The sequence below is a fragment of the Mus caroli genome, chromosome 14, assembly GCF_900094665.2.
Source record: "Mus caroli chromosome 14, CAROLI_EIJ_v1.1, whole genome shotgun sequence".
In the NCBI taxonomy this organism is placed as follows: Eukaryota; Metazoa; Chordata; class Mammalia; order Rodentia; family Muridae; genus Mus; species Mus caroli.
Window position 1 is genome coordinate 47,817,730 of NC_034583.1, and position 17,704 is coordinate 47,835,433.

Below are 17,704 nucleotides of genomic sequence, written 5' to 3' on the forward strand. Positions count from 1 at the left end.
CCTCAAGCTCAGAGATCAGCTTGCCTCTGCCTCCTGAGTGCTGGAACCAAAGGCGTGTACCACCACCACCACCACCACCAGGCTCGAGTTTGATATTTAAAAGCTATTGGAAATGACTTTTTTCCCTTCAGGTCTTTTTGACACGTTTGTATTTGGTTCAGTGAAAGGATGCCTATGTTTTGTTTGTTGTTTTTTTCTGCTACTTTTCTAAAAGTGTTTTTCAAGTCTAAGGATTTTCTGGTAGAAGCCAGTCATGGGGGCACACCCCAGTAATCCTAACACTCTGGAGGCTACAACAGGAGGATCACCATGAGTTTGAGACCTGAGCTTCACAGTGAGCTCTAGGCCAGCAGGTACAGATTGGATCTCAACATTAAACCAGGCCGGTGAGGTGTAGTGGTACACACCTTCAAGCCTAAGACTTGGGTGAGAAAGAATTCTGAGATCGAGCCCAACCTGGTCTATATAACAAGTTCTAGGCTAGCCAAGGCTAAAAAAAATGTAAAGCAAACCAAACAAATTCACTAAAAACCAACAACACATAGTGTCTGGTGGGGTCTTTAGGATCTTTTGAGGATTGCATCCTGTCATGCAGAAATAGGGATGAGTTGGCATGTTTCCCATGTCTGTTTCTCTCGTTTTCTCTCTTACTAGTCCAGTAAGACTTCTAGCACCATATTCAAAAGAGTGGAGAATGGCCACCCTTGTCTCCTTTCTAACTTTAGAGGAAAATTCCCCATGTAGTGTGATGTTGGCTACAGACTTGCCGTATTTAGCTCTTAAAACATTGAGGTATACATTTCTTCTGTCTCTAGTTCTGCAGAGGCTTTGTCATGAAGGATGTTGGACTTTGCCAAAGGCCTTTAATGTGTCTACAGATGTGGTCATGTGATTTTTGTCATTACATCTCTTCAGCCATTGTACTATATTCATAGGTGTGGATGTGTTGAGCCAATCTTACGTTCCTGAGATGAAGCTAACTTTATCACAGTGTTCTTGAAATGGATTTACAATATTCTTTAGAAATTTAGTGGTTATTGGAGAATTTGGGCTGTTGTGTCCTCTCTGGTTTGCTGTGCTGTGGCTTTGTAGGATAAGTGTGGTAGTGTCCCTTCCCTTTCTACTTTGTAGAGCATTCTGAGAAATGCTGGTGTCGCCTTCCTCTTAATGGCATGGGAGAATATGGCTGTGAACCATCCCATGCTGTGTGAGACTTAGTGGGCACATTTTATTACTATTTCAACTTAACTGCCTATTGCATCTGCTTACATTGTTTATGTCTTCTTGATTTAATTCTGGTAGGTTAAGTAGATCTCGGGAATGTATTCATTTCTTCCAGATTTTCTAGGGACTGTTTTGTTTTGTTTTGTTGTAATGCAAGTTAAATTATTGCCTAAGATACTCTGTATTTTATTTCAAGATATTATACTATCCCCTTTCCATCTCCAATTTCTTAACTTGGTGCTTTCTATCCATATCTATCTACCTACAACTCTCTGTCTGTCTGTCTGTCTCCATTCTCTTTCTATGGCCTTATGTATTCCAGGCTGGTCTCAGATTTACTATATAGCTGAGGATAACCCTGACCATCTGACCCCTCTACCTCCACTGTAGACATGCGCCACCATGACCAGTTTTAGCTGACACTGAGGGGCAAGCCCAGCTCTCTGCTAAGCACTCTGCAAACAGAGTGACACCTCAGCCCCTCTCTCTTCACCTTGGTCATCTTGACTAGGCCTTTGTCGGTCTTGCTTATCTTGTCCAAGAACCAGCTTTTTGGTTGGCTGATCCCATGTCTTGCTCCTTTACCTCCATTTCATTCATTTCTGCTCCACTACTGTTTTTGCTTTCAGATTTTTCTTGCTTTTCTGAGAAGTTGGGGGTAAATCGTTAGATGTTTAAACTTCAGATTGCACTGACTTCTTTTTCTTTTATTAAACATATTTAAAAAAATATTTATGTATATGGGTACTTTGTCTGCATGTACGTCTGCCTGCACACCAGAAGACAGTATCACATAGTTGTGAGCTGCCATGTGGGTGTTAGGAATTGAACTCAGGACCTTTGCAAGAGCAGTGAGTGCTCTTAACCACTGAACCATCTCTCCAGCTCCTTGTTTTGTTTTATTTTCGAGATGTAGCCTTGTCTGACCTGGATCTCACTATATAGACCAGACTGGCCTCAAACTCACAGAACCACGTGCCTCTGCCTCCCGAGTGCTGGGATTAAAGGTGTGCGCCACCATACCCAGCCTTGCTCTGTTTTTGTTTTTTAATGTAAGCACTAATAGCTGTGCTGTCCTCTTAGGCCTGCCTTTGCAGTCTGTATCTCTTTATTAGTGAGTCGAGCCATTTACAGTTAAGGTTATCATTGAGAGATGTTATCTACTTCCTGAGACTTTGTTGGTTGTTCTTCTGGTTGTGTGGATAACTGTTCTTCCCTATTCATGATGGTCCTGGCTTGGTTCATCAGTCCTTCCAGAAATGGAGGGTTTCCTCGGCTCTTCTGCTGAGATCTTTTCCCCTCCTCCGTGGTTAGTATCACAGTATTGTAAGCATCTTCTGCAGCGCTGGCTTACTGGCCATGGAGTGCCTTGTGTTGTGCTTTTCTTGAAGTGCCCTTATTTCACAATCAAATTTAAAGCATACTTGCTGCATACAATAATCCTGGTTAGTTATGAACTTTCAGCAATTACTGTGCAATCTGTCCTTTCCAGGCTTTTACTGGATGATGAGGGCCCGAGGCGATGTCACTCTGTCTCTGTAGGCCAGTTGGTCCTCTCCCTGACAGTCCATTCCATTCTTCCCTTGCCCTTTTGACCTCTTACCTAGTCCACGTCATGGAAAGTACCCTCAGCAGCCCTGTCTGTCTGTAATTCTAAATGCCTCTTGTATTTGGCTGTCTGTTTTCTTTCTCTAGATTTGAGGGATTTTCTGTTACAAGTGAACTTTCTAGGCAATAAAACAGTAAAAACACTAAGAAAGTCTAACAATGGAGGACCGTGTGGAGAAAGAAAGAAGCTGAGTGTGGTAGTTCACACCTGTAATCCCAGCACTTGGGAAGGTATGCAATCTCATGAGTTCAAGGCCAGCCTGGGGTAGAGAATGAGAAATGAAAAATAAAAAAATAAAAAAACAAACAAGGAAGACAAAAAAGATTTGCTCATAGTGACAAAAACAACTATAAATAAAACTAGATGAATAAAAACATAAAATCATATCCATTTGGGAGTATTTCTAATATGATAAAAATGAAAATATCCCTTAAAGTGTAGTGGGAAAGTAAGGCAGAGCACACACACACACACAAAGGAGGCAAAGGATGAAAGATGAAGTGTGGAAGCAGCCTCTTTCTGGGTCTTTGAAACCTGGAGACAGAGGCTGGAGTGGTAACTCAGTGAAAGGGCTTACCTTCCTTGTCAAGGGCTAAGATTGGTCCCCAGTATCATTTCAGATGGCTCACAGCCACCTGTAACCCCAGCTGTAGGGGATCTGACACCCATTTCTGGTCTCCATGGTCACAGCACATACACTGGGCACTTATGTACACCCAGGCACACGCATGAAATAAATCTTAAAGAAAGAAAACTGGACACTGCCTGCTGTGTATCAGGAAAGGCAGTTGAACTTCAGGACCCTCCCCGTGTTTATGTTGGTGTTGACTGGTATGCCTGATTTGTAAGACCCCCAAGAAGACCACCAAGGACCTAGGATCCGATGCAAACACATGAGGGTTTATTTGTGACCTCGATCCGCCCTGACACAGCAGGGTAGGAGAGCGACGGTGAAACATAGGGTATCCAGGTTGTACTGGCTAGTTTTGTGTCAATTTGACACAGCTGGAGTTATCACAGAAAAAGGAGCTTCAGTTGAGGAAATGCCTCCATGAGATCCAACTGTAAGGCATTTTTCAATTAGTGATCAATGGGGAAAGGCCCCTTGTGGGTGGGACCATCTCTGGGCTGGTAGTCTTGATTCTATAAGAGAGCAGGCTGAGCAAGCCAGGGGAAGCAAGCCAGTAAAGAAGATCCCTCTATGGCCTCTGCATCAGCTCCTGCTTCCTGACCTGCTTGAGTTCCAGTCCTGACTTCCTCGGTGATGAACAGCAGTATGGAAGTGTAAGCTGAATAAACCCTTTCCTCCCCAACTTGCTTCTTGATGTTTGTGCAGGAATAGAAACCCTGACAAAGATACAGGCTTACAAAGGAAAAAAACACAAGTGGAGATGTTTGTGCCTTGGAATTCTGTGATTGGGAAAGAGTGTATGGGGGCATGGGCCAAACCGCAAGGGATGTTTCTAAATTTAAGAAGAGAATAACAGAATGAGGTATTGATTTTCCGACTGATTGATCAGCTACAAGTTTGGGTGCAGTTGATTGAATTGGCAACGTACATCTTGTGGTTGTTCTTTGAACTGAGACTTCCCTGTACTTGGGTGGGGGACTGGAGGACTATGACAGTTCTCTTTCATTGACCCTGTACTGCACGAGTGTCCAGCACCCTGCAGTGTCCAGCATCCCACAGACTGATCTTTCCTTCAGTAGCTTCTCTGCGTACCAGAGGCTTCTGCTACTCTTGCTTAGCTTTGCAGTCTGTGGGTGGGGCAGGGGATCTCACCCTCTTGAACTTCCCCAGTTCATACTCACGGGCTAACTTGAAAATGTCCCATACGGGTAGCCACTGAGATCTATTCAGGTGGAGGACCTGTTTTAGTACTTTCAAGACTATTAATCACCTTGTTGTTCTCAATGCGAGCTGTGAAGGGCGGAGAGGTGGCCCCAGAGGCTGAGTCACACACAGTCCTCAGGCTCGGGGATATCCAACCCCAGGGCAAGAACATACACGTTTCCCCTTGTCAACACCCACCCCTCCTGTTCTGCAGAACTTCCTCTTCAGGGCTTCAGACTGTGACAGGTTAGATTCACACTCTCTGACATACAGCAGTTCCCCGGTTACATCAGCCAGGTGATTGACAGGCCCAAATGGATTAACTCTTATGTTTTGAGTAGCTGGGAATGTTAGGTCTCCATCCAGGCTAGAGAAATTGCTTTCCCCAAGGAGCCCCTTGATCAAAGCTATTATAGCATTAACAGAAAAAAAAAAGAAGAAACTGTGTTTGACATCATTTAGCATGGCTCTTAAACCAGATCCTGCCTTAGTAAGCTGACCTTCAAAGGTCAAGAGCTGAGCTTTTTCCTGTCATCCCCACAGACTTAGAGGGACGTTCATTGCATATCCTATGATTTCAGCTAACTGAGTATGCCTTACTAGTTTTTAGGTATATCCCGCGAGGCCTGCTCTCAAGCCACTCCTACTTAGGGCTCCTTTTGGCAGAAAGAACCTACCTCTTTTCCTTGTTCCAGCTAAGCAATCAAAGCAAGTTTAGAAGGGGACAGTGCCAGGAAAGGTCCCTTGTTCATACTTCTCCAGCATCACTGCTCTCTGAGCAGGTAGCAGACTGGCCTATTCCTTTGTGAAAAACACGGCCACATCCATGAGAGTCACTGCCTAATGGGGCCTGGCAGACAAAGACACAGCTGATCGGATCTTTGACAAATGGCCTCCGGAGCTTTTTGGCAGATGGGAAGCAGTGTATACTGTGTTGGTGGTTGTCACAAGCCAAACCTTTGAGCCTCATGTCATTTAATTTTTACTTTAGAAGTGAAGGCTTCTTTCTGTTCTGCGGATGCAGTGAGAAAGGCTTTAAGTACAAGCCCTGGGGTGGAGTGCTAGCATTTCAAGAAAAGAGAGAGAGAGAGAAGGAAAGAAAAATGAAAGCAAAGGAGGAAAAAGAAAGGAAGAAGGAAGGGAGCAGGGAGGAAGAGAGAAAATGCTTTCATGTTCCTGAGCCACAGGTATGATCCTAACTGAAAGCAGTCCTATTTCTGATGGCGCCCTTCATATTCTATTTTATAGCAACATGCCTGTACTTCGTTCTGAAGGAAGGAAGCTGCACACACTCACTGCCCGTTGTTTGTTCTGAGTCAGCCTTCAATTTAGATGTCACGGAAAGGGAAAGGGCACATCAGGAGGAATGTGAGACCCAGTGACCTTGGTGTATGTGAGCCTTCCTCTGCCACACAGGGAAGAAGAGACAATATGAAGCAGACTCCACCATCATCAGTCACATGACCAGAGGGGCAAAACTGACCCTTGAAATGAGAGGCTGCCTATATTAAGTCCACCTAAAGATGACATAGAAGACCGCTTTAGATGCCTGTCCGTTATCAAATTCCCAAAGAGACTGCCAAATTTCTGAATTAAGCCAAGAATAAAGATTCAATTCCTGGTTTGGGCCTATGTGTCAGGCAGCACAGAGCCATTACATTTCATTAACATGTGCATTAGGTACATGTAGAAAGAATTCTTAGTCATAGATCAGCCATAAAAAGTAAAATCAAGCCGGGCATGGTGGCGCACACCTTTAGTCCAGCACTCGGGAGGCAGAGGCAAGAGGATTTCTGAGTTCAAGGCCAGCCTGGTCTACAGAGTGAGTTCCAGGACTGCCAGGGCTATACAGAGAAACCCTGTCTCGAAAAACAAAAACAAACAAACAAAAAAAAAAAACAAGAAAAAAACCTAAAATCAAAAGAACCACCCACTTATTAATATTGCTTCAAGCTGGGGTAGTCATGTTAGTGCTGGCTTTGGATGGAGTGAGGGCTCGGGAGGACAATGACAAATGACCAAGGACTGAGGAGAGAGTTATTAACACCCTGAGAGAGAGAGTTATTAACACCCTGAGAGAGAGAGTTATTAACACCCTGAGAGAGAGAGTTATTAACACCCTGAGAGAGAGATGAGCAGGAAACATCATGTGAGGGTCTCCAAGGAGAGCCCAGGCCCCAGCACCAGAGAGAGATCAGGTGCCGCCTTTTTTTATGTTTTGTCTGAGAGAAGTGCACTGCAAGAACCTGCAGGCAGGTCCTTGATTTGTGACAGGAGGCAGAGAAGGGGGCAAGGAACAGGACATGGCACTGCTCAGATGGACACACAGTTCCCTATCAGCACTATGTGCATTATAGTGTAACAGGCCAGCCAGGGCTTCATGAGAAAAAAACACTCTCAAAACGTGTGTGTGTTAGCCAGGTGGTAGTGGCACACGCCTTTAATCCCAGCACTTGGGAGGCAGAGGCAGGCGGATTTCTGAGTTTGAGGCCAGCCTGGTCTACANAGTGAGTTCCAGGACAGCCAGGGCTACACAGAGAAACCCTGTCTCGAAAAAAAACCAAAAAAAAAAAAAAGTGTATGTGTGTGTGTGTGTGTGTGTGTATGACTTGGGGAAATGTCATAATGAAACCCATTAAAATGCATAATTAAATTATAATACATAATTAAAATATACAAGTAAAAAGCATTTTAGGGAACTGGAGCAATGGCTTCACAGTTAGGAGCATACCTCTTATAGAAGACACAATTTAATTTCATAGCTCCAATGACAGGGGCCTCACAAATGCCTGTAACTCCAGTTGTCCTTGGATGTAACATCTCTGACCTCCAAGGGCAACTGCACTCGTATGCGTATACCTATCCTGTGAATACATATACACATAAATAAAAGTTTTAAAAATATTTCCTAGATGGGAAAATAACTCAAAAGCAAAGAAACTAGCCCTACAAAGGTCTCAATGGCAAAATGTTTGAGCCCTCAGCCTCCAACCTCAGCATTATACACAAAGATATGGAAAGAAGTGCATTTAAAATGTACTCATAATATTTATCCAGGAGCTACAGGTTCGGCCCAATACTAGAGCATGTGCTTGCCTTGCCCCAAAGTGGATGCAACTGGACTAAACCAACCTCTGAAAGATAAATATGTTTTCTCTCATTTGTGTTTTCTAAATTTCATATAAATACATAAGATCACACATGATTGTGTATGTATGTAATATATGTATGTGCATGTATATAGAAGTAAAACTATCAGGACAAAAAGGGAATAGGAATATGAGAGTGATTGTGTTTAATGTATATTATATACACATATATGAAGCTTAAACATCAAATAATTACAACAACAAGCCTATGACTCAAAACTCTTTTTTCTTTCAGGATGACTTTAGGAATCTTTGCAAATTGTATATTCTGCTTGAAGGTCAAGTACTTACCTCGTCAGCAGAAGAAAAAGCTGCAAACTGATATTAAGGAAAATGGCGGAAAGTTTTCCTTTTTATTAAACCCTCAGGTATTTCCAAATCTCGATGTTACTCTCTGATTAATAGGATGTGTTCAGGGAACAGTGCTCAGGGCTAGAGAAGCAGAGGAGACTGGGCAGGAGACAGTGTGAGAAGGCTGAAGTCACAGGGACACACCCCCTTGGGGAGAAGAAGACCAGAAGAAGCAGATGCCAGAGCCCAGCCCAGCCCAGACTTCTCTACTCTGGGCGTTTTGTAACATTGTCTCTACCTTGTGACTCTGATCTTTGAGTCTTAGCCATAGTTGTAAACAGAATTTCAGAACAGCACCACCTCTCAGAAGAGAAAAGTCACATTGTACCTATTTGCAAAAAGCACAGATGTCACTGTACACACACACACACACACACACATATATATATATATATATGTATTTCATATATATATAAATGTATATATATATATATATGAAATATATATATATATATATATATGAAATGATCTTAAAGATAAGCTTTTTAAGTGGAAAAACAAGGTCAGATAGAAATAGAGAGATACCTGCTGTTTATAAAGAAGCACTCTAGAAAGTTCTATGAGGAGCAGATCCCAGTAGCACCTCTGGGGGAGGGCCCTGGGAGCAGCAGGCAGGGAGGATGAACAAATACCTATTACTGCTTTATAAATGCCCATCACGTGCATGCACTCTTTAGTCACACTATATAAAAATGGAGTCTGGGTGACTGCTCAGTGAGTAAAGTGCTGGCCATACTGTGGTGACGACTTGAGTTCAGATGCCCAGACCCCATGTAAATGAGGAAACATGGTCTGAAATCCCTGAGCCCCCACAGTGAAACAGGAGGTAGAAACAGAGGGATCCCTGTAACCTCTTGTCACATCTATGGCCAAGTAACAAGGAAGAGACCCTATGGCAAACAAGGTAGATGGTGAAGACTAACAGACTAACATCCACGGCTGTCCTCCGACTTCCTCATGCACAGTGTGGCTTCTGTGCCACACTCACACAGACAAACGACCATGCCACACACATGCACACGTGTGTGCACCCCCAACTTTTCAAAAACTAAATACAACTACAAAGTAACAAAATAAATACCTTTTGTATCTCCTTCCCTTGACTAAAGCAATAACAGGCAAGTATGTAAAGATGTACAGGATACTGTTCACAGCATGGAGAACTTGGAAGCAGCCTGTGATGTAGACCACCCAGATGCGTAGTGAAATAGCTGTGGCTTAGGGCAGGGGATTAGCTCAGTGGTAGAGTGCTTCCTAGAAGCACAGCCTAAGGCACGTCGCAGCGTTAGGACTGATCTAGAACTTGGAGGAGTGGATGGAACAGCCTGTTTGTTTTTAAGTTTTTCTGAAACTGTACATTGTAATGTTTTTCCAAAAATCTAGAAAAATCACTATGAACTACCTTAAAATAAGACCTTTTGGGGGTACAGATTCAAATGCTGTTCTTAAGCTTTGCTTTGGCTGCTGGGTGACAGACTTGCTGTTTATCCGCAGTGCACACATGTCATCATAGACAGTGCTGACGTCCTGAGTCCGTGTCATCTGAACTCCATCCAAAAGAACGATGTGCAGATTGCCAACCCAGCGTTCATCCAGGACTCTGTCAGACAGAGGAGACTCCTGGATGTGAGGAATTATGATCCTATGTCGCCGGCTCCAGCAGCACCTCCAGCTGAAAGGAGCAAGTCTGGTGAGTGCGTCCTGCCAAGCACTTACTGTGTCAGACATTCTGATATGTCAGAGGTGTTACAGGGAAAAAAATGTCCTGAAAGACTACAAATTTATTATGTTTCATTCTACCTCAGAAACAAACAAAATCCTGAAGGATGACGGCAGGCCAACTTAGCAACAGATCAAGAAGTTTCTTCTCTGATCAGACTCAAAATGACCTGGAGACTCTAGTAGTTTCAGAATATTTGATATACAATTTTGAAAAATATTACATTTTAATTTATTTATTTTGCTTACGTGTGTGATTGCATGCCCCATGGTACACTTGTGGAGGGCAGAGGCCAACCTTGGGTATCATCCTGTGGAATGCTGTCTACCTCCTTTCTGATAGGGCCTCTCAGTGGCATGGAGCTCACGGATTAGCCAAAAATGGCTGTCAAGGAAGTTTCACCTCCCCAGCACTGGGATTACAAGATTGCCTAGCCAAATTCAACTTTGTACTTGGGTGTGGGGCGTGAAACTCAGGTCCTCATGCCTCCAATTAAATGCTTTACTAGCTGAGCGGCCCCCACCTCTCTGTATAGTTTAAACTGGGAATAGAATAATATTTCACTTTTTAAAAAAAGTTATTACTGGGCTGGTAAGATGGTGCAGGAGATCCACTAGAGCCTAGGAGTCTATGGCCAGCTTGGGCAATGTGCTGAAACCCTCAGCTTTTAAAAATGATAAATTCATGAAATTCTTAGGCAAATGGATGGAACTAGAAAATATTATCCTGAGTAAGGTAGCCCAATCACAAAAGAATACACATGGTATGCACTCACTGATAAGTAGATATTAGCCCAAAAGTTTGGAATACCCAAGATACAATTCACAGACCACATGAAGCTCTCAAGAAGAAGGGAGGCCAAAGTGTGGGTGCTTCCATCCTTCTTAGAAAAGGGAACCAAATCCTCACAGGAGCAAATATGGAGACAAAGTGCAAAGCAGAAACTGAAGGAAAGGCCATCCAGAGACTGTCCCACCTGGAGATTCATCCCAGATACAGTCACCAAACTCTGACACTATTGTGGACGCTAAGAATTGCTTCCTGAAAGGAGCCTGATATAGCTGTCTCCTGAGAGGTTCTGCCAGAGCCTTACAAATACAGAGTCAGATACTTGCAGCCAACCATTGCACTGAGTGTGAGGTCCCCAGTGGAGAGTTAGAGGAAGGACTGAAGGAGAAGAAGGGGTTTGCAACCCCATAGGAAGGACAACAATATCAACCAATCAGACCCCCTCAGAGCTCCCAGGGACTAAAGACACCAACCAAGGAGCACACATGGCTCCAGCCGCATCTGTAGCAGAGGATGGCTTTGTCAGGCATCAATGGGAGGAGAAGCCCTTGGGCCTTTGATGGCTTGATAGATGCCCCAGTGTAGGGGAATCAAGGGCTGGGAGGTGGGAGTGGGTGGGTGTGTGGAAGAACACCCTCATAGAAGCAGGGCAAGGGGGAATGGGATAGCGGGTTTCCTGAAGTAGGGGGGAGCTGGGTAAGGGGATAACACTTGAAATCTAAATATGTTTAAATAAATAAATAAGAAAGTGATGGTCTCACAAAAAGAATTTAAAAAATAGAAAACAACAACAACAAAAATACCAAACACAAAACCAGAGCTGGGGTTGAGAGTGTGGCTGAGTGGTGAGTGTTTATCGAAAATGCATAAGGCCCCAAGTTTGATTCCCCAGAACAATAAAGGGGAGGGAAATTACATAGCAAATATCTATATTTAAGAATCATAACAAGCCTGGCTGTATTGGTGTACACCTTTAATCCCAGTTCTTGGGAGGCAGGCAGATTTCTGGGTCCCAGGACAGCCTGGTCTACACAGTGAGTTCTAGGGCAGTCAGAGATATACATAGAAAACTTGTCTTGAAAAACCAAGAAACAAAAAACAAAATTAGCGGTTAGCTTAACAGTAATTAATGATAAGCCATTGAATCTTTGAATCAGCAAGTTCTTTTAATTCCAGAAGTGCAGTCAGAATATCTGCCTTCAGACAACACCCCGGAGAAGGGAGACACCGAAGTCACTGAGTAAGCAAAATACCTTGTTAGCTTCAATCGCAGTAGTAAAACTGCAAATGATGCAAGGGTGGGTGGGATGTGTGTTTGTAAGCCAGCCCTTGGGAGGCTAAGGTAGGGCTGAGCTACCACTAAAACCAAACCAAACAAGCAAAGGACAGATGACACGTTGGGCTTCTTTATATTGTAAAAGGACTTGATGTAGCCCAGAAAGTACTGATGCCATTGCTAGGAGTCAGAGCCTCTACCAAGTGCAATGACCAGAGAAGGCGGCAGTGTCTCTGCATCTGTCCTGCCCTCGTCTCCCTGTGCACCCAAGGTCCTGGGCATTAGCGCTTGGGAATCACAAAGAGGAGGGTGGAGATTTCCCTGATCATCCCTTACTGAGTGCTTAAGTTAAATTCTCACACTCACCCCCAAATTTGTAAAATCAGAAAATAACATTAATAAGTTAGTTAAGCAGAAGATAAATCCAGCTCGTTCTCACAGTTGTTCTAGAAAACCTAAGGGGGCACCAGAGACTTAGTATGTGCATAGGAGTTAGGGGCTCTCTTGGAAGGTTCTGTGTGGCCTAAGGTTCCATTTCAATCATAAATGTTTAATTATACAAATTTCAGGGTTTCTGCAGAGAATGTTGAAATTCCTCCCTTTCTTCAAGACTTTGAAGTTGTGAAATATAACATCTTGGAAAAAGTAAGAACCTGGTATATACTTAGAAAAAAGAAACTGAATGATTTCTGAAAATATGTCCTTTTTGGTGATTTTCTTGTTGTTTTTTTTTTTTGAAAAATTGTTCTGAATATTATATATCCTGTAGCAGGAGCTGGTTTGCTATTCAGAAAATGTTTGTTTAAATGTTTGCCTGGTGTGGTGGCTCATGCCTGTTGTCCCAGCATTTAAGAGTTTGAGCCAAAGGGTCCTGTGTTCAGGAACAGCCCTAGCTACACAACGAAACCCCCTTCTCAACTAACACCCAGAAGCTAAGTGAATTTTAACAGAAAGAAAACAAATTTTTAGTGTTCTTAATGAAAGTAATTCATGCTCATAATATAATATGGTTTTTTGTTTTGTGACACAGGATCTCATGTATCCCAGGCTAGCCTCGAACTTACTACTGGTGGAAAATGACTTTGAACTTCTGATCTTCCTGCCTCTGCCTCCCAGATGCTGGAATAGCAGTGTGTACACCCAGTTTATGCAGCACTTGGGATCAGGGCTTCAGGCATGCTAAGCAAGCTACAATCCAGACACTCATGACATATATTTAACAATATAAAGTGTTAACATGGCGTTAGAGATGAACCTGTACCCTGTCATTTACAGTTTCTCTTATTTGGACAGGATAGATTGACACCAAATATTTATGCCATGTTGAATTGTTCCTTTTACATTAAAGGAACACAGGAAATTTTACTGTACAGTCACACAAATTAAAATCAATATTTGCCTTTGACGTAGTATCCAACTTATATTTCTAGATGTTTAAATAAAATATAAAATTTAAGGGGTATTTTCCTCTATGATAAGAAAAATGTGAAAAGTGGCATATTATAAACACAAGAATACACAAAAATATTGATAATGATTATATCGCTGTGGTAGAGTTTCAAGGGATTTCTACTCTCTTGGTGCCTCTGTGTTTTCTAAGATACTTCTCCGGATGAGCACGCACTGCTCCAGCGTATCAGCAGCCTTTTCGGCTGTGGAGTGTGGCTAGTCTGCATAGCTCTGCTTCTAAAATGTACCCTGCTTTGCAGGTGGGAGGCCCCGAGACTGTGGTGGTGGAGCTGCAGAGCTCCCAGGACCCAGAGAGCTGCCCCTTTGTGATAACAGCACACTTCCTCCTGGCTGATCAAAAGGTAGTGAAGAGTCCCCTCTTCTATCTTTCCCTCCTCCTTCTTCCTCCTCTTCCTCCTCCATCTTTTCCTCCTTCCATCTTTTCCTCTTCTTCATCCTCTTCTTCTTCCTCCTCCTCCTCTTCTTCCTTCTTCTTCTTCCTCCACCCCTTCATCTTTCTCCATCTCTTCCTCCTCCATCTTTCCCCCTCCTCCATCTTTTCCTCCTCCTCTGTCTTTTCATCCTTTAGTCCTTTTTTTCCTTTTTTTTTTTTTTTTTAATGAGGCAGAGGATCTCACTCTGTATTCCAGGCTGCCTCAAACATGGCACTCCTCCTCCATTGGCCTCCCTAGTGTTATATGATTAGCATGAGCCACACACCTACCTCACCCAGATTCTTCCCTGTGACCTTCTGTGACAGTTCTGACACTGCTGTGTATGGGAAGCCACATGGGGCTCATGGTCATAGCTTTCTGGAGATCACAAGGATGGCTTTGCAGAAGCCATAGCCTTTGTCCTACTTCACTGTCAATTATGGGCCCAGTTGTGATCTAAAACAATTCTGAAATAAAAATGAATCCAAAGCAATGTATAGAAGGAAGGGGTCTTATCCCAGCGGCAGGGAATTGTGGCAGCCAGCAAGCAAAGAGCTCCTATCTCCAAAAACAGAGTAAGTAGGGACTGGGAGTGAGTACATAGGCATTGGAAACTGGAAAAAAAGCCTGCCCCGCCCCCATGATGCATCCCCCCTCCCCCTTGCAAGGCCACACCTCAAAAAATAAAAATAAAAACAAACAACTAGGGGCCACTCCCTGCCGTCAGGGCCTGTGGGAGACATTTTCATTCACGCCATCATAGTAACCTGTAAGAAAAGTCTGAACACCTTCTGACAGGATGTCAGTATTCCCTGAATATCAGCATGTCAGTAAGTTAACTGTGTCTTTCCTGTGTACTGCAATTCCCAGACCAGAAGAGAGAGCACTGGAAAGCAAACTTCTGAAGGTGCAATTGAATATTATGAAAGTTATGTGGAAGACCTGAAGAGACAAGGATTTCTGCTCCAAGAACACTTTACGGCCGAAGCAACACAGTTAGCGTCTGAGAAACTGCAGGCGGTAAGCTGGCTTTGCTGTGATTGTGTCGATTGTGTCACTGGCGGAGGTGGGAGGTCTGCTGTGTGATTGCTGTTTGGTTTGGCTTGTTATTTTAGATACTCTCTCATTCTAGTCCAGGATGCCATCAAACTCAGACAAACACCCTGCTTCAGCCTAACTGCCGGGATTCTAGATGGGCACCACCATGCCCAGAGGGTTGACTATTTTCTTTCCAATTTTTTTTTTAAAGCAGGGTCTTACCATGTAACTCTGGCTAGCTTAGAATTCATTATGTAGACCAGGTTAGCCTTAAATTCACAGAGATTCGCCTGTCTCTGTTTCTTGGGTGTTGTGGAATTTGAATATATTTTTTAGTTATTTTCTGTGAAGCCGGGCAGTGGTGATGCACGCCTTTAATCCCAGCACTTGGGAGGCAGAGGCAGGTGGATTTCTGAGTTCAAGGCCAGCCTGGTCTACAGAGTGAGTTCCAGGACAGGCAGGGCTACACAGAGAAACCCTGTGTTGAAAAACAAACCAAAACAAAAAGTTATTTTTTGTGTATGGATACTTTGCTCCCATACCCAGCAATTTGAATATTTTTTTTTAGTTATTTTATGCATATGGATGTTTTGCCTGTATGCCCGTTTGTGCATTACATGTACTGACAGGGGCCAAAAGAGGGCATCACATTCTCTGGAACTGGAGTTACAAATGGTTGTGAGCCGATGTGTAGGTGCTGGGAATCAAACCTAGGTCCCCCCGAAGGGCAGTGCTTGCTCTTAACCACTGAGCCGTCATCTCTCTAGTCTTCTTTCAATATTTTTTTTTTTTTCGAGACAGGGTTTCTCTGTATAGCCCTGGCTGTCCTGAAACTCACTTTGTAGACCAGGCTGGCCTCGAACTCAGAAATCTGCCTGCCTCTGCCTCCCGAGTGCTGGGATTAAAGCCGTGTGCCACTACGCCCGGCTTTCTTTCAATATTTTTAATAGAAAATTTTTTTGGTCATTCATGGTGGCTTACATTTATAATCCAAGTGCTTTGAAGGTTGAGTTGAGAGGATCTAGGGTTCAACTTTATCCAAAGTTACATAGAATCTTTGAAGCCAGCCTGGGGTTTCATGAAGCCCTGTCTCAAAGAAGGACGTACTGCCTTTATTAAAAAATAATAATAAAAACAAAATCTGGCAAAGGAACTTGAAATCTAAGAAAAAGATAAACTTGGAGACATGGCATTGGCCAGGGAGATGCAGGACAAGCATAGATATATTACTTATCTCAGCCACAGACTCACAGCTTTGAACAATGTCTCTATAGTCTTGGCTGACTCCAGGCTCCTTAACCCACACTGCACGTGCTTCATGCCACTGATGGGCCCACATCTTACAGGGAAGGAAAAGACAAGAGAAAGATGGAAGTGATTGGAGAGGGGGCACTTACAGGGTTAAGCGGCACAGAGGGATGGGGACTAGGAAGCCCAGAGGAGAGACAAGGCCTGAGTAAACCAGCAGCCTAGAGTCTATTGTGTGGCTGTCATAAGATACACAAGGCTAAAAACTTTATCAGATTTATTTGGCTCCCCTCTGGTGGCTTGAGTCCTATGGCACTGACATCTGGTTGAAGGTCCACAATGGGGCCAAGCTGCCAGCATTTGAATCTCGAGGAACACTCAAGACATTCCTAGCCATAGTGCCTGTCTATGGTGGGTGCCTCTCTTGGGCTATTTTTTTTCTTATGCTTTGTTCTGGGTCTATTCTGTTGGGGTTGGTTGGTTGGTTGGTTTGGTTGGTTAGTTGGTTGGTTTGGTTGGTTAGTTGGTTGCTTGGTTGCTTGCTTGTGAGGTTGAAAATGGAACCCAGGGTCTCAGGTACACTAGGCAAGTGCTCCACTATTGACCTACACCTGAACAGCTCCTGTGTCAGTTTTACACAGAGCACTCATGAGGACTTTCCTTGGCAGTGATTCTCTGTCACTTCGTGTTTCAGTTGCTTTTGGAGGAGGTCATTAGTTCAGGCACCTTGAGCCAGGAGGTGAGCGATTTGCTGGAGGTGATCTGGACAGAAGCTCTGGGCCACCTGGAGAACACGCTCCTCAAGCCAGTGAACAGCGTGAGCCTGAATGACGTAAGTCAAGTGTGTCGCTGAAGCACCTCAACAAACCTACTCCCTGGTGGGTAGGTGGCAGCATGGGCGCTAACAGTCATGTGCTGCCTGGTCTGCTCTGAAGGCCACCCCTCACTGTTCTTTCCCTGTCCCTGAAGACCCAGATGTCCCTGTCATGTCAATCCTTAGTGGTGGCCAATATAAGCCTCAGCCTTGGTGCCAAGGAACAGGAGTTAGTGGCACTTAAGTACCCAACTCCTGACTTGCTTCACAGCATCTCCTTCAGCCTCTCGCCTTCTCGATGTCTTAGGGAAGGCAGGCCTGCTTCTAGAACACCAGGACATGACTGAGTAGCCATATGAAGATAATGCTGGGAGTGTCCCCCTAAGGAGTGAAGCTGATTGGTCCAGGGAGAAACAGACTTCCTGCCATTAGGTCCGTAATGCACTTGCATAATTAGGAACATGGCCCTGGCTTGATGCTGACATCACTCCATGATTCCCGGTGAAAGCACTTCTCTTACAGTTCCATTGGTATTCCCGTCCTCTTGGGTATCTATGTGTTCATGTGCACACATGTATAAAAATGTGATGCTGCGTTGTTCTTCAGTGCTGTGGCCACTGACAAATTGTCTGTGATCCAGTTAATAACCCTGCATTTAGACAAATAGAAGCGACTCTTGGTAAACTTAGTGAGCTATTTAAGAAATAACCTTCTGGGCTGGAGAGATGGCTCAGTGGTTAAGAGCTCCGACTGCTCTTCCAAAGGTCCC

The 17,704-nt window shown here is 43.9% G+C and overlaps 1 protein-coding gene across 1 annotated transcript in view; it reads left to right on the forward strand.

Moving 5' to 3' along the window:
- Positions 1–17,704, forward strand: part of Parp4 (poly(ADP-ribose) polymerase family member 4) — an 86,963-nt gene that overhangs the window by 1,967 nt on the left and 67,292 nt on the right. The window contains exons 2-8 of the mRNA XM_029469183.1: positions 8,052–8,184; positions 9,662–9,857; positions 11,853–11,916; positions 12,522–12,597; positions 13,662–13,763; positions 14,706–14,855; positions 16,816–16,953. Of these exons, the coding sequence (XP_029325043.1) occupies positions 8,053–8,184; positions 9,662–9,857; positions 11,853–11,916; positions 12,522–12,597; positions 13,662–13,763; positions 14,706–14,855; positions 16,816–16,953 (858 nt within the window). The 5' untranslated portion in view covers position 8,052. The remainder of the gene's footprint in view (positions 1–8,051; positions 8,185–9,661; positions 9,858–11,852; positions 11,917–12,521; positions 12,598–13,661; positions 13,764–14,705; positions 14,856–16,815; positions 16,954–17,704) is intronic.